Source organism: Sphaerodactylus townsendi, linkage group LG14, assembly GCF_021028975.2.
Source record: "Sphaerodactylus townsendi isolate TG3544 linkage group LG14, MPM_Stown_v2.3, whole genome shotgun sequence".
In the NCBI taxonomy this organism is placed as follows: domain Eukaryota; kingdom Metazoa; phylum Chordata; class Lepidosauria; order Squamata; family Sphaerodactylidae; genus Sphaerodactylus; species Sphaerodactylus townsendi.
The window spans coordinates 33,815,444-33,839,516 of NC_059438.1; the positions used below are offsets into that span (position 1 = coordinate 33,815,444).

The 24,073-nt window shown below is 47.4% G+C and overlaps 1 protein-coding gene across 1 annotated transcript; it reads right to left on the reverse strand.

Annotated features, from left to right (window-relative positions):
* Window positions 1–249: 249 nt before the first annotated feature.
* DELE1 (DAP3 binding cell death enhancer 1) lies at window positions 250–23,839 on the reverse strand. Its single transcript, XM_048516280.1, has 13 exons — window positions 23,569–23,839; window positions 23,426–23,534; window positions 23,207–23,327; window positions 15,253–15,334; window positions 14,546–14,681; window positions 14,000–14,143; window positions 12,510–12,565; window positions 7,116–7,209; window positions 5,394–5,536; window positions 4,148–4,309; window positions 2,628–2,720; window positions 788–947; window positions 250–700 (listed from the first exon to the last, which is right to left on the reverse strand). Exons 2-13 carry the CDS (start codon window positions 23,460–23,462, stop codon window positions 462–464), a joined length of 1,467 nt encoding a protein of 488 aa, XP_048372237.1. The 5' UTR covers window positions 23,463–23,534; window positions 23,569–23,839; the 3' UTR covers window positions 250–461.
* Window positions 23,840–24,073: the final 234 nt, after the last annotated feature.

The following is a 24,073-nucleotide window of genomic DNA, read 5'->3' on the forward strand; positions in this document are numbered from 1 at the left end:
CAGTATTTGCTTCCATTGTCTGGCTGCTTCTAAGAAGCCCCCCCCCCCCCCCGGCTTTCCATTTCCCTCCCTGCAAGAGTCTTCTCCAAGATCCTGCCTTTGTGTTGCTAATGGAGGAAAGACATCAGTCTGGCAGCAACCACAAAATCTGAGGACATCCTGCCCGAAAGCAGCAGGGCGCTTGGGCTTGTATTTTTAGAGCCGAGCCGGGGGGATGTGAGGATAAGAAACTTGGTGAGATGAAATTAGTTCAGCTAGCAGAGTTCCTTTATTTGGCTGCAACATGCATTGTTCTAAGCCTCCAATGGCAACTTTTGGGGAGGAGGACAAAGGAAGTTTGCACAACGGAAGTAAAAAAAGTGGAAGAATTAGCAGAATTGAAAAGTTTGACAAGTGCTAGCATGGAGACTTGCTCCTAGCCTTCGAGGCAGACAGAAGAAGCTTTTCCGACGAGCTATGTGTCAGCCAATGGCTATTCCTCGAGACCAGGCCAGAGGGCGTAGGCTAAGGGGGAAACAATCTGGGAAGGCTGGCTGAGGTAGGCAGGTCACATCCCTGAGGTTTCCTGTGCTTTGGGAATGGATCAGGTCCAGAACTGGTGGTCCAGCGTGAGCAATCGGCGGCTGACTCAGGCTCTGGAGACAGGGGCTGGAGAAAAATGGTCTCGGAGCAACAGCGAACCGATGCTGGCTCTGCATACCTGTGAAGCGAGAATATCACACTGTCAATATCATCCCCTACGTTCTCATGACACCCTGCTTCTGCCCCCTAGGATTGGGTCCCCCACCTGCTATCTGCTGCTGCGCCGTTGCTGGCACGCTCTCCTGGGCAGGCTTTGAGCCTGACGCTTCTGCTTGCTTGTTGCGCTTCTCAGCTGCCTGATGGTTCTGGAGGGGTCCAAAGGCCTTTTCATAGCAGAGGTCCAAAGGGATCCTGCTGAAGGAATCCTACAAGGAAAAACACGTTAGAGAGCATCAGCCAATTACAACGAATGAGGGCCAGTTATAAACATGGGATGCATGTGGGGCAGAGTAGCACATTTTGGAACTGGAGTCTCCAGCTGGATGTGTGCGCGCATACACTGATGATGAAGTCCCAGAAGCTCATATCTACAGGTAGCCAGAGCAGCACCTTTAATTATTACTCTGGCGGAAATTGAGGAGGGTGCTCCATCGACTCGCCAGAGCAGACCATTAGCAAGGTCTATCATGAGCCTATGCTCTCTAAGGAAGGGAACGCCTAAAATTCCATCGTCTTCTCCTTTATCCTCACATGCTCGTATGGAGGTTGAAAGGGATCCGAGGGAGAGAGGGACCGAGTCCCAGATTTTAGCGGGGTGAGAACCACCAGCAAAACCTTCATACTCTGATTTGCAGGGGGGACTCAGTATGCTTATCCCCCAATATCCTGGAGGCTAGAGAAACATTAGAGTTGGCAGGGCTAGCGAGGCAAAGTGCAGGTATCACAGGAGGGTATGGCATGGCTTAAACGAAATTGCTTATGGAACCCTGTGCCCAAGTGTATTTGATTGCATCACACACATGCAGAATTTGGTAATGATCACAGGATTCCAACCATCTTTTTTCAAGGAGAAACAGATGCTTTGCAAACAGTGTGTGTTCTCAGTAATTTTATTTATTTATTTTTATTTATTTATTTTTGAGTTTTTTATACCGCCCCCACCCCCGAAGGGCTCTGGGCGGTGAACAACAGATTAAAACAACATACAATTAAAACCATTTAAAACAAAACATTCAGCATATAAAAACAAAATAACAAAAATATGGGATGGGGAGACTAGGTTGTAAGCACATACAATGGGAGAGATGAGACAAAAAATATACCCAAGTGTGAACATGAGTTACATATTCCATCGGTACAGCTCATTGTGGAAAAGTCAGAGAGGAGGAGGAAGAGAAGTGGTTTAATACTCCCCTTTTCCTCCTGTAAGGAGACCCAAAGGGCCTTACAAACACCTTTCCTCTTTCCACAACAGACACCTCATGAAGTAGGTGGGGCTGAGAGAGTTCCAAAGAACTGTGACTAGCCCAAGGGCACCCACCTGGCATGTAGAAGTGAGGAAACAAATCTGGTTCACCAGCTAAGACTCCGCCACTCATGTGGAGGAGTGGGGAATCAAACCCAGTTCTCCAGATTAGAATCCACCTGCTCTTTCACAGCCAGAATCGACTGGCTGTTGTGGGTTGTCTGAGAAATGCGGCCACGGTCTGGTGGTTTTAGTCGCTAATATTTTGCCACCCCAGTACTAATATAACACAAGCTATACATCTTAATGTGCCGTATTTCTGAAGGTGCCAGCCATAGACGCGGGTGAAATGTGAGAAGCAAAAACTACCAGATCATGGCTGCACAGCTTAGGAAACCCACAATAGCCATCAGAGAGGAAGCATTTTCAGTATCCCATAAAACACTGAAGATGCCAGACACAGATGCAGCCGAAATGTTAGGAACAAGCTCTACCAGACCATGGCCACACAGCCTGGAAAACCTACCACAACCAGTTGAATCTGACCGTGAAAGCCTTCGACAATACAAGAAAGAGGGAGCTTGGAGAACTTCTGAGAAGGGCTGAACGGAAAGAAGGGTGATTGTACACAAGGCCCTACCTTCCTCTGGACTGCCACAGGTACATATTTCATTGCCGTTTTCCTGCCAGTCTTCAGCCCCTTTAGGCAGAGCACACCTAGATAAACTTGTGCCTGTATTGAAGCAAGAAAACAAAACAAAAAAGGATTTACACAGTGTGTAACAGACTTCCCTCTGCGATACACCTCTGAAGATGCCAGCCACAGCTGCAGGCGAAACGTTAGGAACATGATCCACCAGACCACGGCCACAGAAAACCAGACCAAGGTCCACAAGACCACAGCCTAGAAAACCAACCAGAACCAAAAAAGGACTGTTGACATTTGGTGAATTTCTTTGCACAATGTTTAGAATTTTGTCCAAAGTTTGTAAGCTGCTTTGGATTCTCACTGCGGAGAAAAGTGGGTCGAATACGAGCATATATTAAGCAAGTGAAATAAATCTCTGGTGCATTGGCCTTTATGAAATGGTAGTAGGCTGTGATCTGGTGAAAGTTAAGAACCACCCTAGTATTTCAAAGGAAATCTCTCCCTGCTGAAATGGAAAAAGTGTTTGAGATAAGGAGCGGAGCAACCATCTTAATTAACTGGGAAATGGCCCTAAAGAAAGAGATTCCCCTGCCATAGAGCACAGGTCACTGGGGTGGAAGGTAGTTGTGAATTTCCTGCACTGTGCAGGTGGTTGGATGAGATGACCCTTGAGGTCCCTTCCAGCTCTTTGTTTGTAACCCCGCCCACCACACAGGGAAAGGAAGCAGCCAAAACCTCTGCCCTCCCCCTCAATAAATTAAAGCCTCCTCCTCCAAGGCAGGGGGGCTGTGCTTAATAGCCTGCTTCCTAACATACCCTGTCAACATGCAATTTTCATCTTCTGGTACTATTAGACTTAAGCAATTCATCACAGAAATTAGAGCTCACATTTTGAGACATGTTGCTTGCTCAGTAGACCAGAGAGGATGCAGGACTGAGTTTGCTTCCTGGGCGCTAAGGAAACAGACAGATCACTAATCTTACTCTGTCCTACAGTCTGTGCAAGAATGCTTGGGCTGGGCAAAGCCAGGTGAGCACCCTCTTGGTGTAGTGTAGTGGTCAAGAGCAGGTGTGGTGTAGTGGTTAAGAGCAGGTGCACTCTAATCTGGAGAACTGGGTTTGATTCCCTGCTCTGCAACTTGAGCTGTGGAGGCTTATCTGGTGAACCAGATTAGCTTGTGCACTCCAACCCATGCCAGCTGGATGACAGTTCGTTGGAGCTCTCTCAGCCCTCGCCTACCTCACAGGGTATTTGTTGTGAGGGGGGAAGGGAAAGGAGATTGTAAGCCCCTTTGAGTCTCCTTACGGGAGACTAAATCCAAACTCTTCTTATTCTTCTTCTCTTATCTGGGCATGGAAGAAACTCTCTTTAGAATCATAGAGTTGGACGAGACCACAAGGGCCATCGAGTCACCCCCTGCCATGCAGGAACACACAATCAAAGCACTCTCAAGGACTGGCAGTGCTCCTCTTCTTTTGAACACTCCAGGACGCTCCCACCGGGTGTTTACCTGGGTCAGCCCTGCAGCGGCCGCCCGTCCCAGCAAATCCACTGCCTCCTGCACACTGCTGTCTTCTTCCACTTTGGGCCAGCTCCGTAGAAGCCACTTGGCATAGCGGTACTGGGCCATAGTGTGTCCTTGGTGAGCCGCCCGCTGGTAGTAGAGGATCGCCTGGGAAGAGAGAACAGAATCAGAGTGAGGAAGGGTGGGCAGGACCCAGAACTTGGCCCCTGCTGAAGAATTTGATCAGCCTCTGCTCCCCCTTCCCTGCTACGATCACCCAAAAGATCTCGAAGAAAACTGCCAGGCACACTGAACCCAGTCCCGCCCCACTCAAGAAAGAAGAAGAATAGTTTTGGCTTATACCCTGCTTTTCTCAACCGCAAGGAGTCCCAAAGCGGCTTACAAACTCCTTCCCTTTCTCTCCCCACAACAGACACCTTGTGAGGTAAGTGGGGCAGAGAGTTGAGAGAGTCAGCCGACAGGCTTCATGTGGAAGAGTGGGGAATCAAAACCGGTTCTCCGGTTCAGAGTCCGCTACTCCTAACCACTATACCACACTGGCTCTCAACTATGAGCACTGCAAAAGACCTGCACTAGTCTCTCAGGCTACCCCCACATTCCACCTCACTCTGAAGCCTGCAGCTCGCGAGAGACAACTTGCCCCACGGTAAGGCACCTTTGGAGTGAAGGTGCCCAGGGAGGCAGAAGGTAATCTGGGGATTCTGACTAGAGCAGGGGTCTGCAACCTGTGGCTCTCCAGATGTTCATGGACTACAATTCCCATCAGCCCCTGCCACCATGGCCAATTGGTGCCCATGAACATCTGAAGAGCCGCAGATTGCAGACCCCTGGACTAGAGGGCCATGAGGCCTCCTTGCTTTTTGTGAAAGTGTCTCTGTGATTATTGAGCATTTGAAACGGGTGCGTCCCAACGGACAGGTCGTGTCCCTCTCTCATTCTCCTACCCAGAACAGTCTGACTTCAGGTAGGCCCCTCTGCAGAAGGGCTCAAGGCAGAAAAGTCTCTTGTCTGCGTGAGGGAAAAGAAACTGGGACACTACCAAAGTTACCAGACCCTACATTTCTGTTTTGGGCCCTTTTGTGAAAGTCCCAGCTGGGAATGCCAGGTGTGCTTCAGGGGGAAGGTGGTGAAGGAGTCCCACATTGCCAACACCACCCAAAGCACTCGCTGGCTGCCCAAGGCTCTCCTTCCCAAGAAAACATGCAAAGTCATAGGAACAGGACTGGGGAACCTTTGCCATGTCCTTTTTGGTGCCCCTTCCATGTTCATAGCACAGCCCCACGTTGAACTGGGCTTTGGGGTAATTCTGATCTGCAGCCAGCTTGAAGAAGTGGAAGGCTGCCGTGTGCTGCCTCTTCTGCAGGTGTTCCAGCCCTGCAAAAACAGAATGCAACAGAAAAGATTCAGGCACCACCGACTCAGTTTAAAACCTCTACACTTGAGACGCTGCACACAACGCTGAGAATTGGGGAGGGGGTCATTTGTTTGATCTGAAATGTGGAGTCCAGTGCCCAGCACGACACACCTCCCAATTCCAACCAGGCAGGGCCTCCTATTTTACCTGTACAAAATTTGCCATTGTGTTATACTTAGAAAACCTTCATATTGGTAGAGGACTGGACAGCTGTGTGACTGGCTCAGCAGGCACCTTGTACCAAACCCTCTTTAAGTGTAGGAAGCAACTGATCAAATGTTAGGGGGGTTTCAGTGGGAAAAATGCTACAGGGGAAAGAATTGAACCAACACGTTCACCTACATCAGTGGTGGGGAACCTTTGGCACTCCAGATGTTATGGACTACAATTCCCATCAGCCCCCAATTGGCCATGCTGGCAGGGGCTGATGGGTATTGTAGTCCATAACATCTGGAGTGCCAAAGGTTCACCACCACGAACCTACATCATACACTCACCACCCTCCCATTTGACATATTGTTTCACCTAGATCCCTTTCTAGATCCCTATCTAGGGCTCCTTTGTCCTGTGAGGAGAATCATGATGTTTCTCCCCAATATATGTCCAAATCCTTGGAAGAGGAGGTCCTTACAGGGTTTCAGGACCTCCCAAGTTCAGAACAAAAAGCTGTCATCGCTAATCTAGGCTCTACTACCTCCAAACTCATTCAGCTAATGCAGTCTTCGTCTTTGGCTCTAGAGGGTCAGGCCTCAGCATTCTGCTCTGTGCCTGAGTGTCCTGATGCACTCACCACCCCCTTTTGTTTCCGTGCTATTTGGTCACAAAACTCTAACACAAAAATCCATCCACTTCAAACAGCAAGACACTGACTCGTGTGGACACAGGGCGCTGCTTCAAAACAAGTCAGAACATTCATTTGTCTAACTGGTAAATACTGTCTACTTTTGCTGTCAGTGGCTTATGAAAATCTCTGGCAGAGATGCTGGGTACTGAACAGATGAGCAACTGGGCACCAAACCTGTGCGCTCTGCTGCTGCCACAACCCAGAGAGCCCCCCCCCCCCGTCCCCAATGAAGCTCTTACGAGTGGAGATGTGTAAAACTCAGTTCAAGAACTCTCATCATGAGTGCCAAGGCCAGCAGGGAGATCTTGAGATCTCGACGATGCTACTGGGGTGATCTTAGAGAGATGTGGTCATTTGGAAAGGGGGGCACAGTGGTAATTTGTGCAGCAGTCCAGACACAGGCTATACACGGAGGCAGTGCACAAACCTAATTAGAAAGAGATGGGAGTGAATGCCACAAAGCTAAGGGAAAAGCATTCACAGGATCTGTGCTGGAGCTGCGGCTCCTCCTCCCTTAGGCCTGACTGACACGCTGCCAATCATTATCCCAGTTTTAGGGGTGCTCAAGGTTGTCCGGACTCAGAGACTGAGAGCCCAACCTTCTGGTCTCTTCACAAGATTCTCATTACTGGACACATGCCCAAGCCTCTGGCCACTGCAGGAGGGTGTGCAGCCTCCACCAGATGGACCTTTACCAAGGATGTTGAACGCCATGGAAATGCTCGTTTGGAACGCCTGCTGCACTTGCAACGCAGCTTCATCAAAGGACTTCTGCTGCTCTAGGCATCCCTGCACAGGAGAGAGAATGGGCAGAAATCAACAATGAGCACAGCTTCCCTTTTTATGCAGCTGTTGTTCCCCACGCATTATCTTTATCATTACAGCAAAGGCTGTTCAGGAATTTGTTAGCTCTACCTCTGTCCCTTTGTTCCTGGGAAATCTTACTCACACATAGTTGCTGCCTTAGAATCACAAAAAATACAGAATGACTTCTTTTGGGACAGACAAAACAGTGCAGCAAGAGACCAGTCTCTTAGCCTGGAAGAAGGTGGCGGAATCCACGCTAGCTCCATACAGGTGATTTGGCTAGTAAAGCCAGACACTATCCAAACAAACCCGGCTCCTACATTCCTTGATATCTGCTAACTAACAACGTACGGTTTCCTGTAAGATAGGATCACGCTACTGCCCATCTCTTTTTCTCAAACGAGACCGGAAGCACTGAAACTGCTTACATGGGGCAAAGAAGAACCCCTCGTTAGCTAGGAAGTTACACCCTTTGTCTCCAAAGAAAAAGTCACCCCAGTGAAGGAAGAGGAAGGCCAGGCTCATAACCTCGAGCACTCTGGCCTGCAATCAATCCACAGGAAAGAAAGGAAGGGGGTGGGGACGACAGCGTACGAGTCTGTTCTGAATTTCTGTGGGGCGATTTGCTTGTTGTTTCTGCCCTCTGATTCTCTGGCTCAGACATGTGGGGGAAGTGACACAATCAGGTGTCACAGGTCACTTCCTGTGCTTGCCTTTGAACATATCCCATTCTCCTTCCCTTCTGCTGATATTTAGTTTGTGAGAACTGCAGCAGGTCTGTCTTTTCTACTCCCGGGGGAGCAGGCTTCATTTTAAATGCTACGTGTTTACGTAAAACTCTGACTGACAGCTCTCCCTTCTCAGTCGGTGATAAATATCATTAGGTATACAAAGTAGATACAAAGTCCAGCTCTCTGGTCACCAAACATTTCCAGAGTCTGTAGACAGCGTGAAGTCCTCAGAGTGGATTGTGTGTGTGTGTGAGGGAAGGAGCCATTAATCCCACAGTCACCACAGCTCAGTTAGGAAGAGAGGGGGAAGGGGTCAAATTGTCACTTTGGGACAGTTTATGAATGGGCAGATAAGTTTAGCACGCTCTGCTTGTGCTGAATGCTGCTGGCGCAGCCATTTCCTGGAGGCTTGAGAATCACATCCAGAATTAGGGCCCGGACGGATGGAGTCACTTCCTGAATGGCAGCCTCATGACCGTGTTTGGAAAGCTGCCGGTTACAGCATTATCATAATGCTTACTTTGTCATCAAAGAGGTATCAGCTGCTGTTGTACGACACCTTTGGCTAATGGCATGAGCAGATGCCTTGTTAGGTTTGCCTGCCCAAGGTCCGGTTGACGAGAAAAAGATAAAGATAGTCACCTGTGCAGGCATCGCTATTGACCGATGGGGTGACATCACATTAGGATGTTTACCAGGCAAACTTTGTTTTTATGGAGAAGTTTGACACTGCATTCCTCAGTCATCTATACTTTATCCCCAGCACCCGGGAATTCATTTTTCTGCCTCGGAAGGATGGAAGGCTGAGTTAACCTTGAACCAGCTACCTGAAACTGACTTATGCCAGGATTGAACTTTGATCATGAGCAGAGCATGGACTGCGGTACTGCCGCTTACCCCTCTGTGCCACAGGGACAAGAAAAGTGCCACCAAATCATCCAGTGAGCCAGCGTCAAATGGAAGGCCCCCGCCTTAAAACGGGCAGCAGCAATCTAGAACATGACAGCTTGCCAAGTTCAAAACAGCCCAAAGCAGCTGGCCTCCAGCCCCTTCACTGGACAGACTGATTCAACTCAGGGCAGAATGGAGAAATCCCCCACCTCTAAGCACTGCAGGAAGAGCTGCAAGGGTTACTTAGGAAATCCTAAACAACTTTCCTTGAAGTAGGACAACCAGGTGTTGCTTCATAATCTACCTGTAAACTCCAGAGCAATCTGCAGTGTAACCTAGGGGGTGGTTCTTACAGAATTGCTCTGGAAAGCATGTGAAGCTTATTTCCTGGATCTTATTTCCTGGCTTATTTCCTCTCTGTGTGAGCTCTCTCCTAACTGTCCTTCAGTCACCTGCCTTCTTGGTCACAGCACCAAATGAAGGAATTGCTTCCCAGGGAGATTAATTGTCCCTTTCTATTACTGACTTCCTCAGGCACGTGAAGACTTGTCTGGTTTGGTGCTCCTTCCATGATCCTCCTTCCTGTTTATGTGTGTACATACCTATGTGCTTCTGTTTTAATGAATTGTGTTTACTTCTTTTTGCTGTGTACACACACTCTCTCTCTCTCTCTCTCTCTCTCTCTAATGTTTTGGCTGTCTGCTGCCTTGGGGATTGTGAACTGGTTGGAAAGGTGGCACAAACTGTATAAAATTAAAAATTCTCACCTGTTCTTTGTGCACCAGCAACTGGCATTCAGAGATCCTATTTAACAATCACAGCTAGAAGCCTCCAGGCAGGCAGGCATCTAATTTCCTTTCAAATCTCTCTTAGCTGCAGCTCTCACTGGAGCAGAGAATCCATCTCCTGCAGAGCAAAGTAGCACTTCCTTTATCCTGCCTGAATCTACCCTCTATCGAGTGCCACAGACTAGAGTTTTAGATGACTCCATATTCTAGGATTATGGGAAAGGAGAAAACGGTCCATCTATTTTTAGTATACCACTTCTAGAAACCACTATAGTTATTTTCTACTAATAATCATCATTCTTAAAAAACTAAAAAGCAAAAAATGTGGTATCCCCTTTCACCATAGGTAAAGTGTTCTGACCCTTCTTAATCATTTGGGTTGCCCTTTTAGTGGAAAAGTTGGGTCCTTCGCCTTCTTTAACTCCTAAATTCATTTCTTAATACTCACACTAAAACCCACACTTCTGCAGAAAAATCACAATGTTCTAACACCACTTATCTAAAGTATTTTAGTTCTTTGTCACTGGTTAGCAGCCTTAAGGATTCATGGATTACAGTACAGGAATTATGTGGTGCCATCAAGTGATGGATTTGTGTATTACAGGGCATTTTTCAACGTCTGAGATTATGTTATGTCACCGTCCTGCATATCTAGTTCAGAGGCCCAGCAAATCTGGTCACATGACCCACGCAACAGTATCCAGCAGTATTAGCAACTGTGCAAGCCCAGAGATGGGACAATGAATAACAATCAGAAGATAGTTTTCTAGGTCTAAGCTCTGAGATGCCCTCGGGTACCCTATTCATGCCCATATGGACTCTGTCTACCCTGGCAATGCCCGGAGTTTTAGTATCTGGCTAGTATCCCATCCTCCCAGCAGACATCTTCTTTTACCCTCAGAACCTATATGAGATATCCTTGTCTCTATTTCATAATACCTTCGGGACCGCATTACCCCATATGTCCCTGCGTTCAGCGGAGGGCCAATTTGCTGGTAGTCCCTGGCCCCTCAATGATGCGGTTGGCCTCCACTCGGGCCAGGACTTTTACAGCCCTGGCCCCTGCCTGGTGGAACACTCTTCCTCCAGCTGTCCGGGCCCTGCGGGCCCTTGGTGAGTTCCGCAGGGCCTGCAAGACGGAGTTGTTCCGCCGGGCCTTTGGAGTGTCCAGCCGCTGATTGTGTGCCCCTCCCACCCTCTTATGTTTTGGGCCCATTACCATCTATGGGACCCATGCTCTTTCTCCCCTCCTGGGAGGGTCTAATAGGAATTGTTGCGGGCATTGTTGTTTATTATTTGCTGCATTTTAATTTAAATTATTTACAGTCTACTATCTGTAATTTTATGTTGTTCACCGCCCAGAGCCCTTCGGGGATTGGGCGGTATATAAGACTGATAAATAAACAAACAAATAAATAAATAATCTAGATATCCCTTTTAAAAAAAATCTGTGTTAACTTCACAAGAAGATGTATACATCTTATGTGTTTATGTTCTGTCAATAAAAGAGACGAGAATGGAACGAGAGATCCCTACCGAGCTTTCTTCTTTTCATCAGACACTCCTTCATTCAATTATATATCTCCTCTGACCCCCTTTCCCCTTCAGGCTGCCCATCAATCCTCCCCTGTCGATTCTATCTCTCCCTCTGCTGTACTGCCTGTAAGGTTGCCCCTCCTGAACATGTTCCCACGAAGCTTTACACCCATTTTCGCCGACTGTTTAAATTTGTGATCCCTGCCAAAACTGACAATCGTCCCTTGTTTGAAATATTCTAAGAATATTCTGTGGCTGATGGCGCCAGTCCCTGCAGGTGAAACTAGAACCCCAGATAATTCTATCTTTGCCAAGAGGCTTCACCGTAAAATCCCTTTGTATTTTTTTATGGAGGACTATGGGCTGTTATACAATTTGCTTAAATGAATTTGCTATTGGGTCCTAACTCTTTGGAAAAATCCCAGAGGCAGCTGGGTGCACGGACCTGCCAGATCTCAGGCAGAAGAATTATTCCTCTTGTGGGATTCCAAGCGATATGATCTTCCCATTCTTGAATGGTCTTGCCGAAGACGGTGCTTTCTCGTAGCGCTCTCTAGCTCAATTCAAGCAGACACATTCACTTCCAACTCTCATAACACACCTATCCAAAGACAGGGCTTCCTAGTTGTCGTCTTCCCCTAACTTCTACAGAGTTGCTGTATAAATAGCACAATGAGGCCATACTATACCAAGTGGCACCGAAGGGGTGTACTTTTCCAAACTCCACGCTTCTCTCCCTAATCTCGCGGTACAAGTTTTCTTCATTTTCACTTTTGTGTGTACCTTCCCCTCTTGCTTAGCATGGATAATAAACTAGGGCAGTGGTGGCGAACCTTTGGCACTCCAGATGTTATGGACTACAATTCCCATCAGCCCCTGCCAGCATGGCCAATTGGCAGGGGCTGATGGGAATTGTAGTCCATAACATCTGGAGTGCCAAAGGTTCGCCACCACTGCCCTAGTTTATTATCCATGCTAAGCAAGAGGGGAAGGTACACACAAAAGTGAAAATGAAGAAAACTTGTACCCACAGGCTACAATGAAGACTTCAAAAAATTAGTTCTCCCACTGGAGTAGCAGTTTACTTTTAAGTAACCAAAATAAATTTATAATTTTACAAACAGTATCCAAATGTTTTGGAAAATTGTTTTCATTCTCCCATTGGAGTAATATATATATACACATAAGTTAGAACAGCACGGCAAAGTAATCTCAATGTAAATATAACAGCTAGCCAGATTCTAAAAGAGTTTTCTTCATTTTCACTAGTTTATTATCCAGCATCCCAGAGATTCTTGCCAGAGCAAAAGACCCCCCAAAAGGCAACAGACAGTACCTGTGAATGCAGAGAGACTGAAGGCGTTTCAGGGCCTGGGCTGGGAGGTAAGTCCTCTGCAAAACAAAGGAAGGCCATGAGGAAGGGGACCTCAACATGAAGAACTGCTTTGCTCCCCCATCTCCATTTTTCTTCCATTGCAACAGCAGTAGCAGTCTTAAGTTGGTAGCTCATCCTTGCCCCATATTTTAGCATCTCCTTTTGCATTTATCATCCCACCCATGACTGAGAATTCTGCCAATAACTAAGTTAAACAGAGAAGCCCGCTGTACAGCTGGTGGCACAGATGCCACCGCTGGGATAGGGAGCAGGACTCTGCAGCAACTCCAGACATCAGGGATGCTGCCTCTTGGGATATCGTGAGAGGACAGCCCGGCTACAGGACACACGCTCCTGTCTGCTTCCTCAGGACTGTCCTGCTGCCAGTGTTCTGACCTGGTGTAGTCGGGCTCCACGCGGTCCCAGCTGTGAAGAACGGTGACGGAGAGCCCAGCGGAGATAACATCTGAGTGGAGATCGCCAGCAGCAGGGAGGCCCAGGGAGGAGTCCGGGTGTGGTTCCTAAGCGAGTCTCCCGCGTGCCGGTTCCTGGCACCTTTTATTGTCATTCTATCGGGGGCGTGTAGGAGGGAGGACCGGGGGGAGTTCCGGGAGAGCGGGAGGTCGGGAGATCATCATGTGATGCGGCTGATCTCCACCTGAAGCTGCGGCTGCTACGTCTATGGAGAGGGAGCGTAAGCTGCCTGGAGCCTAATCCTCACCTGGGGGCAAGACCATTGTCCCAGCCACGGTGACTAGGAGCCAGACAGTTGCAGTGACCCCCCGTGACTCATAGGGGGATGAGGAGTGGGGGTGCGGTGCGACCAGAAGGCCGTAGGTCCGTTGGCGTTCCAACGTTCTACCACGGTGCTGCTGGGTCAGCAGTGCATTACTACACCTGGCACACAGAAGCAAAGGCACAGGGGTTGCTGAGGGAACATAGTGCACAGGAGAGTATAACACTTGTACACTTTCAGTGGTGGGGGGGGGGGAGAAAGCAGTTCAGTGGTCCAACATTTGGTAGGCATTCAAAAAGTCCAAGGCTCCAGCTCCAGATCTCTGGCAGCAGGAGTGGGAAAGAGTCTACAGAGCTGGGCTAGATGGATCAATGGTCTAACGCAGTGCAAGAAAGTCCTGTTGGCTCATAGATTGGGACTTACGGCTTACTAGCCCCAGAGGTTTTGTACAGCTACACAAGACAAGCAATAGGTGGTGTTCCCATCATCTATTGTTAACACTATACAAACTTTAGATACGTTTTAAGACCTATTTCTGTACACCAGGAACCCAGCTGCTTTTTTGTTGAGTTTCAACTGCAGATTCACAAAGCAAGTCACGCCACATTTGCTGTGGATTCCTGCCTCAGAAAACTACTGCTATGTGACTTTATGCCTCCTGCCTCCTGATATTTCCTGTGTTGTGTGCTTGGTTCCCACATATCAGTACTGATACCTGCTTCTGATGGTACCAGGTGTTCTTCAGACCGTGAGGTTTTGCTAGGAGACGGAGCCTCCGGTGCATGTTCAGTGTCTGCTCCCAGAAAGAACTGTGGTTTATTCCCTCTGCTAAAGTGTGCAGACGAAGTTGCAAGAGGGGCTGAAAGAGGGGGAAAACATATCAACAGCTCATAGGAAATACAGCAAAGCACAAGTAATTAGATGGGGGAATTCTGTGTCAGAGGATGTAGTGATGGCCACGAACACAGATAGCACTGAAAGGGGAAGGGGGCAGGTAAGCAGATTCACAGAGGAGAGGTCCACCTACGGCTACCAGCCATGGTGAGTAAACAGATCTCCAAACACTCAGGCAGCTAATTTCTGAAGCAGGAGGGAAGAGCCTCAACCAGTCTATGCCGTGGGTTCTGCCTTCCAAGGGCTATCTTCAAACAGGGTTCCTCTGTCCCATATCAAGGGAAGAACTGCTACAGTTCTGTTCTCAGGGTACAGCTACCACCAGTATGCTCTTTCCAACACAGGAAGATCTGGCTGACACACCTACCCGAGTGCTGATGAGGAGGCAAAACAGCAAGATGACCCTTCAACCAACACAGCCTGGTATGTCTTCCTCCTATCTGCAAAGAATTTAGCCATTGGATCTGCTTGGCCAACTCCAGAGCAATGACAGCCACGACCCCCTGGTGAAGGAAAGAAATGTTCGGAGATGGTTAGAGCAACCTCAAGGAAGCCTTTAAAACATTTCCACTTCTTCAACAGAGCACAGATATCCCTGGCTGTTGCGGGTTTTTCTGGGCTGCGTGGCAGTGGTCTGGTTGTTTTAGCTCCTAATGTTTCGCCCATCTGCGGCTGGCATCTTCACAGGCACGTCACGGCTTCTTTCCATGGCACAGTGCAGCAGGGACAGAGCGAGGGGGAAGTGCGCCTGGTGTGCGCGTGTGCCCTTCTGAGCCCCCATTCGCCCCGGAACACCCTGCCCCCGGAACACCTCCGCAGAAGTGCGCGCCTGGTGCTTCGCGTCCCCCCCGGTGCTACGCCTCTCTAGTGCAGAGTGTTTTTTGTAGTTCTCGTTCTGGTTGCGAAAGACTTTCAGTGCAATCCAGAACAGAGTTACTCCAGCCTAAGTCCACTTAAGTCAATAGGCTTAGACTGGCGCAACTCTGTTCTGGGTTGCACTGTTTATCAGTACGACGACATCCCCTCACTTCTGACTGCTGCCTTCGACCACATCCTTGTTGTGTGTCAGCTTACCCAGGTGAAAGCATCCAAAGAGGTGCAGCGATGTAAAAGGTTTCCACATCCATGTTCACGTTGCTGTTTGCTCCTGTCATGGCTATCCCAAGAAGAAACAAAGAAAAATAAAGTCACGTGAAAAGGGAGGTCATAAACTTCCATCCAACCTACACTTGAACTTGGGGAATCAGGCCGGAGGTGGACGGCTGCCAAGAGTGCAGCCGGGCTCCAACTTGTTAGAAAACTGCTGCCTAGACAACAACCTGTGATGGACAGTCCTCCCTGGGGCTCAGATGTCACATTAATATTCATCAATGTTTCTAATATATGCAAGCAGGAATACAAGTGCTACGAATGCTTGCTGATCGCTCCTATCACAATTCCCCAAACAGAAAATATTTTGCGCATCTCCTTTTTCAAATTCTTGGCCCCAGGAAATTCTGTACTTCAACTGCCCTGATTTTAAGGCAGCGGCTCTATTGTCTCCGCCCTCCGAATCCACGCTTTTATATAATTGTGGAAGTTAATGCTAAACAGCCGGCATCACAGAAAAGTCTCTTTCGTTTTTATTGTCTGGAGTTTTTGATGCCACTAGCAATCACAATTGGGAGCGTTCTGAACACTCGTGAAGTTTGGCTCTTGTTTTACAACGTGATCATGCAGAGAATGTTGCTATAACTAACCCATCCTAGAGAATCATGGAGAAACACCTGGAGCAGACTGGGCATAATCTACAGATACCTCTTTAAATTGAAATAGATTGTGTTCTCATGGATAAAGGTACATTTAGATTCAGCAAGGCTCATACTCTTGCCTTTCTCCCCAGAGGGGACTAAAAATAGCTTCAATTGCTCCCCGCTTTGCATAGCTGGCTGACAACAACCGTAAGGAAATCAAAAGCGACTTAAAACAAGACATTTTGGTCCATGTGACTTCTTCCCTAGCTAGGCATAATCTCTTCTCAGAATGAATTTAGGTCCATTTCTCAACATTCTGCCTCAGGTTAGCCCAGTAAAATATGGGGAATGGCAGAAATTGCTATTTAAATGTATTTGGTTAAGTAAATGCTCAACCGTCTAAGCAAAGACATTATTTAGAGAGATAAAGGTCCCTAATATCAAAATGTATCATCAGGCAGTGAAGTTATGATACATCAAACCATCAGCTGACTCCTGAAAAACAATAAATGTTCTTCTTTCCTGGTCCCATTGCTCTTCCTAAGCTAGACAACCGAAGATCCCTGCTCTTGATTTACTGGAGCACTGCACTGATTCTAGGAGGGATCCACTTACCCGAGTAATCGGAGTTTTATAGCTTGCACTGTTATTTCTTTTTGACAGTTTTCTATTACTTGTAATAGTATTTTACAGTTTTGAAAGTAGCATTAATAAAGCCTTTAAATGCAATTCCTGCAGGCCTAGTTTACTAGTCTTCCAACTGGCCATGCAGACTGACGCACTATTGACCAATTACAGGCCATGTCAATCATAAGTGCCTCGGTGGTTGCCGGAGAAAGAGCCCACCAGGGTACTCTGGCAGCAGAACAGGAACCGTGTTTCGATCAAGGACTGCTAATCCTAGACCAGTGGTGGCGAACCTATGGCACTCCAGATGTCCATGGACTACAATGCTGGCAGGGGCTGATGGGAATTGTAGTCCATGAACATCTGGAGTGCCATAGGTTCGCCACCATGGCCCTAGACAAAGACCCACTCTCTTGATACTCCTGGGCAAGACATGGCCAGGATCCCCCTTTCTAGAGGCATTTCACACATCTCTTTTTTCTGTACTTCTAAAATTGCAAAGTAGGAATGTGAGAAACAGGAGCTGGAGGATACTGGTACATTGATCGGGGAGGCAGGAGAGGATACAGGTATCTCCTGTATGTACATCTGTGGCAAGCTCAGTTAATGCTCATCAAAGCCATCACAAGACCAAGAGTTTCCAAAAGATTTGGCTCTGGAGTTCCAGGGTGACGTGACTCTGCTTGGTCAATGAGGAGGGCTAGAGTTGAGTGACGGTGCCATTTTTCTTTGAGGACAGCTGCTGGCTTAAAGCAGAAGTGGCACAACAGGGTGGAAGACTTTGGCCATTTCCCTAGGAACTCTGACCCCACAGTCCTCCAAAGCAAGTGCAGAGGTAGGCAGACCAGGGCTGCGTTTGCTTTGGCCCCTTCCGCACATGCAGAATAAAGCACATTTAATCCATTTTCACAACTGTTTGAAAGTGGATTTTGATGTTCAGCACAGTAAAATCCAGCTTCAAAGTGCACTGAAAGTTGATTCAAAGTGGATTATTCTGCATGTGCGGAAGGGGCTACTGTGCTGCCACTACCCAAAGCGATCATTTTCAACAGCCCTGGATTGTCCAGACAAGATAAATCAGTGACAAATGGTTGATTTAGTGCAACAAGAGCACTAAATGCTGAGTGAGTGCAGAACAGATGCAAGCAGAACTGGCAAGAAACAGAGAGGAGATCCCTCAACAAGATGAAAACATTCAAGTCTTATTTCTGAGAGTTTCCTGAAGATGCAAAAAGAGCACACTCCCTGCTACAACTCTGCTACTGGAAGGGGAACTATTCCCTGGTCCTCAATTTGTTGCTGCTTTACTCTGAATTGAGTCAAGATGGAAAGAGGAAATGCTAACTTGAAGGTCCATTTGTTTTAGGATGCACAACTTTCTCTGCTGTGAACTTCTGGAGGTTTTTGTCCTCCATCCAAAATGGGGAACCAGGTCTTGGGTGCGTGTTGTTGTCAAATGCAGAGTGAAAACCACTGTACAGTCTCTAGTGAGCTTTTTTCCAATTGCTCTGTAGCAGAAGCCCGTGAGCTTTAAAAACTGGAGTTGAACTAAAATCTACTAGATCACAGTGGGTATGACTACATAAGGCTCAAGCTATGGCCTTTGTCAAAGTGGGGGGGGGGGGGATAGATGGGGGCAATAGATGGAGAGTAACAGCTGTTCCAGAGCATGGTGGACTGATCATCTTACAGACAGGGGAAATATAAAGCTAGTAAGCTAAGAAGATACTAACAGCCACCAAGTAGAAGAAAAAGGAAGTGTACAGTTACTTTGCTATACAAATCAGGATCCAAGCATACAAAAACCTCTTCTGTTTGCTAACAATTTGGCATTGGTACTCCTCTTACCTTAAGAGACCATCTTTTTCCTGTAACAAATCATTTTCTTTCAGTCAAGGCTGAACTCGGGCCTCTTGTGTTTTGGCTGCTACAGCCTGGAACTTGGTTAAATTGATTTCCACTGGGTGAATACATTCTCTGACTAAGCCATTACAGTACAGCTCACAGAATCATAAAGATGCTATGAACCTGCTAGATTTTCAAGGAAACTGCTACCATCAATGCGTCTTTTGTCAGCGAAGGAGATGCACGCAGGTTAAGAGCTGGGGTTTCCAGGTCTGTGTATTCATTTCAGGTGCTGCTCACGCAAACCATGCTTCTTCATAAAAGATCTTAGGAAAACAAGCCTCTCCCTCTGATTAGACGATATTGGCAATAAAATATTCAGAGCACTTCATGCGCCATGTATTCTTTGTGCACTTTTGTAAGGAAGGTCTGTGTGAGTGTATCATGTGATGGATCAGAGACAGAGGATGAAGGACAGAGAACAACTTGCCTGAGGCACTGAAGAGAGTTCATGGCCAATGTGAGATTCAGAAGGGGGAATTCCAGTTTCCGAGCTCACTCTTGGCCTTCTACGTCACCAGCTCTCTGAAAGGAGGTCTGAGAGCCAAATAAAATAGAAAATGTTTGAACACAATGTAGTCTTTAACTAATGGCCCAATCCAGAGACCACGGCGGCTGGAAATGGTGCCGCAGCTACGTCACTTCCAGAGGGCTTTCGGGCGGCACGGGGAGGCAGCAAAAACCAAGAAACCCCTGGACACCTCCTTTATTGAGTTCAAACATTTTCTATTTTCAGCAGAGCCGCATTTTGATCTTTTGGTGGGACGGAGTGGAGTCAATAGGAAAGCCGATGATCACTTTAGAATTAATCTGTACAAACTTTTGTGTCTTGAACCAGATGCAGCAGGCATTAAGGATATCCTGATGGTTACAAATGAGATACACGAGAACATCCCACTAAGGATCAGAAAGAAAAGCTGTTGCCATAACTCTCTGGGAAACTTTTATAAGCGATCATGGATTTCTCGCCACAGTGGTCATCGTGCAAGTCTGGAGTCAGAACAAGTTGTTGTGTTAGGTAAAATTGGTGGGACAAAGTCTCACGCTAGAAGAAACCCAACTATGAACCATAAAAGCACCCTTCTGGATATGATGGGTACCTTGGACTCAAATAAGAAAACTAAGTTGACAAAATATATAAACCCATTAGTTTACACTTATAACTGTACCAAGAAAGGTACTACAGAACAATCTCCGTACTTTCTAGTCTCTGGAAGGCAGCCAAGAAAAGAAGGGAATGCTCAAGTCATGAGGTTGATTTCTGAACTGGAGACAGTATAAGTGCATACCTTCAGAAGAAGAGTTTAGATTTACACCCCAACTTTCTCTCCTGTAAGGAGACTCAAGGTGGCTTACAAGCCTTTCCCTTCCTCTCCCCACAACTAATACCTTGTGAGACAGGTGGGGCTGAGAGAGTTCTGAAGAACTGTGGCTAGCCCAAGGTCACCCAGCAGGAATGTAGGAGTGTTGGCTCTGGGGAACACAAAAATAGGCAGATCGTTGGGAATCTGTGGTACATACAGTTTTATCTCAAATGGATGAAAATCTTCCTGTTTATCAGGTCCAACCTAAGGATGGTAAAGGTCCTGTTTGATCTCTGCACTGAGATATTTTGAGGCTTACTGCCCCTTCTGAAGTAGTGTCTGATGTGAGGAATTCAGGAGCATGCTACCAGTAGGAGGTCGAGAAAGAAAACCGTTAACGTAATGATTCAAATAGAGGATGAGGAAGAATGCTCACAAGAGTCTAAATCTGTGTCAGAAGACCTCAAACAGGGGAGTTCACACCAAGTTTGTCAGTGAAGCAGATGACTGTAGCTCAGTCTTGCTGAGAAAGGGGTTCAAAGAGCAATAAAAACTGCGGCCCAGGAGTCACAGTGAGCACACACAGTGCAAATTTAATTTTTATTAAAAAAGTAAAAGGAGAGCAGTAAAGAGAAAACCTTCTGGTAACATTTAATGAACAGATTCATCACTCAAACAACAGTTTGAGTTCTTCACTGTATCCAAATAAATTCCCTCCCCATTTGAGGAGGTTACAGAAATAGTGAAACCTAATGTTAAAAGGGTGAGCACATGAAATTTCAGACAATGATAATTACTGCGATATGTTATGCCACATCTGTCAAAACAAACAAGTATATCTCATCTTCCTCCTATAATGTGATAACATGTGCACAGTCGCAACTGTTATCTTTTCCGCCATAGCTCTTGCATCATTCAAGATAAAATTAAGTTGTAAACAGCTCAGTGCAAAGGTCTGCCCTCTTTTTTTCTGATGCTGTTCAAACCTAACCCTTTCGATGGCGTTTTGTACAATATCACCCTTAAAAGATGCGTAGAAGATTGAATTTTGTTTTTATTTCTTTAATTTTCTCAAGATATCTCGACTTGTTTTTCTCTCGTTGCATCGGTTGCAGATCGCCAAAAAACAGACAAGTAAAGCTCCATTACTTTAATTCAGTAACATATGACTTGGAAAGTACTTGATGTCTTCCTTCCGTGTGCATGTGATAGCATGCTACAACTCTTATTCCTAATTCGTACTTTTTGTCATCTTTGGGTTTTCAACTTGACTACTCATAGGCTCATTCCACACATGCAGAATAATGCACTTTCAAACTGTTTTCAGTGCTCTTTGAAGCTGTGCGGAATGGCAAAATCCACTTGCAAACAGTTGTGAAAGTGGTTTGAAAATGCATTATTTTGCATGTGCGGAAGGGGCCATAGAGAAGATACAGTAATGCTATCCAAAAAGAACCAAGGCCAACTGTGATTTTCACATATCTAAGAGTACTAGAATATTTTTTCCTGGTCATGAGGCTTCTGTGTTATTTTTAACTCATAGCTAAGAGGGGAGGAAAAGACATTCAAAGTGTCAGCTGCCTATACAGAACGAAGAAATCCTAGACTTCAGCATGGCTCTGGTTTGTCAGCATGGCATGTATATACATGCCCCTTTTCTCTCTGAAAACCCTCCCTTACCTTCTCTCTCACGTCTCTTGCTCATGCTTTATTTTATGTGAAAAGGGTGAATTTTAGTGAAGCTTTTAAGCAAGTGGGAAAAAAGCTGGGGCGGCCTTGGAGGTTTTCATGCTAAATGAGCCCACTGTGAAAGCTTTAGTAACCCAATAGTGCTGCTGCAGTATTGCTACTACTGCAGTATTGCTAATACTGCTACTACTAAGTAGAAGACTGATCACTGCTCTCTGGATGTTGCATGTACTTTCATGGCTGGATTAGGTTTCACTGTAACAGACTTCCCTCTGTGATATACCTCTGAAGATGCCAGCCACAGATGCAGGCGAAACATTAGGAACAAGACCCACCAGGTCACGGCCACACAGCCTGGAAAACCCACCACAACCAACTGGCTTTTGTGGTTTTTCAGGTTTAACCTAAGGACGATTAGAGTCCTGTTTGAACTCTACAGGACCATGTGGTTTTTCAGGACCATGTGGTTGTGTCCTGGTGGTTTTAGCTCTGAACATTTTCCCTGCATCTTTGGTTGGCATCTTCAGAGGCATGTCACAGCAGCCAAAAATCATAGATGCCTTGTCAAAGCTGCAATTTGGTCACTGCATGCTATTGAACATGGAGGAAAGACTTCAAGGACTTTCTAATTCAGATTTTTACTGAATTAAAATACATGGCGCTTCACTTGTCTGCCTTAGCTAATGGAAGAAAAAACAGGACTTGGATAAATTACATGAATAAAACTAAATCCCATCTTTCAGGCATCGTTTAAGGGTAATATTGTACAAAAGGTCATCCGAAGAGTTAGCCTTTGATAGCGTGACCACATGACAACCAAAAGTCACAAGCCTTAATGGAAGGGGAAGAGTGAAAGAAAAAATTGAATTAATAATAACAACAATAATAATATTCAGAAGGCAGCCATGCTGGGATCTGCACAAATACTATGCCGATACATTACAATGTCCTGGGCCTCTGGGTGAAACTTGAACTATAATGAAAAGAAGAAGAGTTTGGATTTATAACCCACCTTTCTCTCCTGTACGGAGACTTAATGTGGCTTACAAATTCCTTTCCCTTCTTAGCCCCACAACAGACACCTTATGAGGTAGATGGAGCTGAGAGAGTTCTGAGAGGACTGTGACTGGCCCAAGGTCACCCAGCAAGAACATAGGAGTGCGGAAACAGATCTGGTTCACCAGATAAGCCTCTGCCACTCAGGTGGAGTGAAGAATCAAAACCGGTTCTCCAGATTAGAATCTACCTGCTCTTAACCACTGCACCACACTGCCCAGTATCACTGCATACTTAAGAGTTTGGAAGAAGAAGAGTTTGGATTTATATCCCCCTTTCAGGAGACTCAAAGGGGCATACAATCGCCTTGCCCTTCCCCCCTCACAACAAACACCCTGTGAGGTAGGTGGGGCTGAGAGAGCTCCCAGAAACTGTGACAAGCCCAAGGTCACCCAGCTGGCATGTGTGGGAGTGCACAGGATAATCTGAATTCTCCAGATAAACCTCCACAGCTCAGGCGGCAGAGCTGGGAATCAAACGCGGTTCCTCCAGATTATACACGAGCTCTTAACCTCCTACGCCACTGCTGCTCCATCTGAGCGACACCTGAGATACCCCAAAAGCCAACAACCAGCTCAAGAACTGGCAGTTGTGACATTAACAACAACAACAACAACAACAACAACAAGGCTGGCCGCTCCGTGCTGACAGCTGTCTCGTCGTCCAGGGACCAGGCCTTTCCAAATCCCCCTCCCTCACCCGGCTCCCCCTCACCTTCTGCCGGTCTCCTGATGCTCGGGGAGCGGCGGTGGCGCCTCGTCCGTCTGGAGGGGCCTGGCCGGGGCCTCAGGACAGGACCGGCCGGGGACAGAGAGTTCTCCTTCGGGGAGCCTCACTGCGGGGAGAAAGAGCGGGCCGCGTCAGGCGGAGAGGAGGCAGCGGCGGAGTAGCGAGCGAGGCCGGCCCCCCAGCCCCGTCCCCAGCTGCGCTTACCTGCCCGACTGAAGCGGCTGAGCAGGCGACACAGCATCGCCCCGACAGCCACGTGCCTTCCGGCCTCCCCGTTCCGCGCGTGGGCCTGTCAGTGGAGATGGTCGCCGGCCCGCCCGCCGGGAAGGCGCTCCGCACACGCAAACCCACTCTGCCGGGCTGACTTCGGACTACCCTGCAGGGCTGTTGTTCACCTCCGCCCCCCTCTCTAGATTCCACTCTGCCGCTTCTTCCCTCTACTTCAAAAGGGACTTTCCCTCAGGCTAAAGAGCAGGACGAGGCGGAGCCAATGGAAGAAGCAGCCACATGGCGCGGCCCAATCAGAGTTCTCGGAGAGGGAGGTGTGGCGTGGAGGCTGGATATAAGAAGCTCCGCCCACAAGGGCGCCCATAGGCGGGCACGGAGAGCTTCCAACGCGGCCAGAGGTTACATCCGAGACGAGGGCGCGGAGAAAATACGTCACGACGCGAAAGGCGCCCGTCGTCCGAGCAGTTGTATAACGGTATGTCTACCTCATCAGCGCGCGACAGCCTATCCCTTCCTCATACGACAAGGGAGGAGGTTCCGTCAAGAGCGATGCTGACCCGGCCCTTTTTTGCGTTGCCTTGGAAACTGTCGCGTCAGCAACCAGCCTCTAAGGAGCCGGAGGCA

Coding starts and splice junctions, on each gene's coding strand:
- DELE1 (XM_048516280.1), bottom strand. CDS start 23,462: ATGCTGTGTCGCCTGCTCAGCCGCTTCAGTCGGGCAG. Junction 15,335..23,206: donor CATCAGGAGACCGGCAGAAG/GTGAGGGGGAGC, acceptor TTCTTGGGATAG/CCATGACAGGAGCAAACAGC. Junction 7,210..12,509: donor CAGTCTCTCTGCATTCACAG/GTACTGTCTGTT, acceptor TCTCCTGTGCAG/GGATGCCTAGAGCAGCAGAA.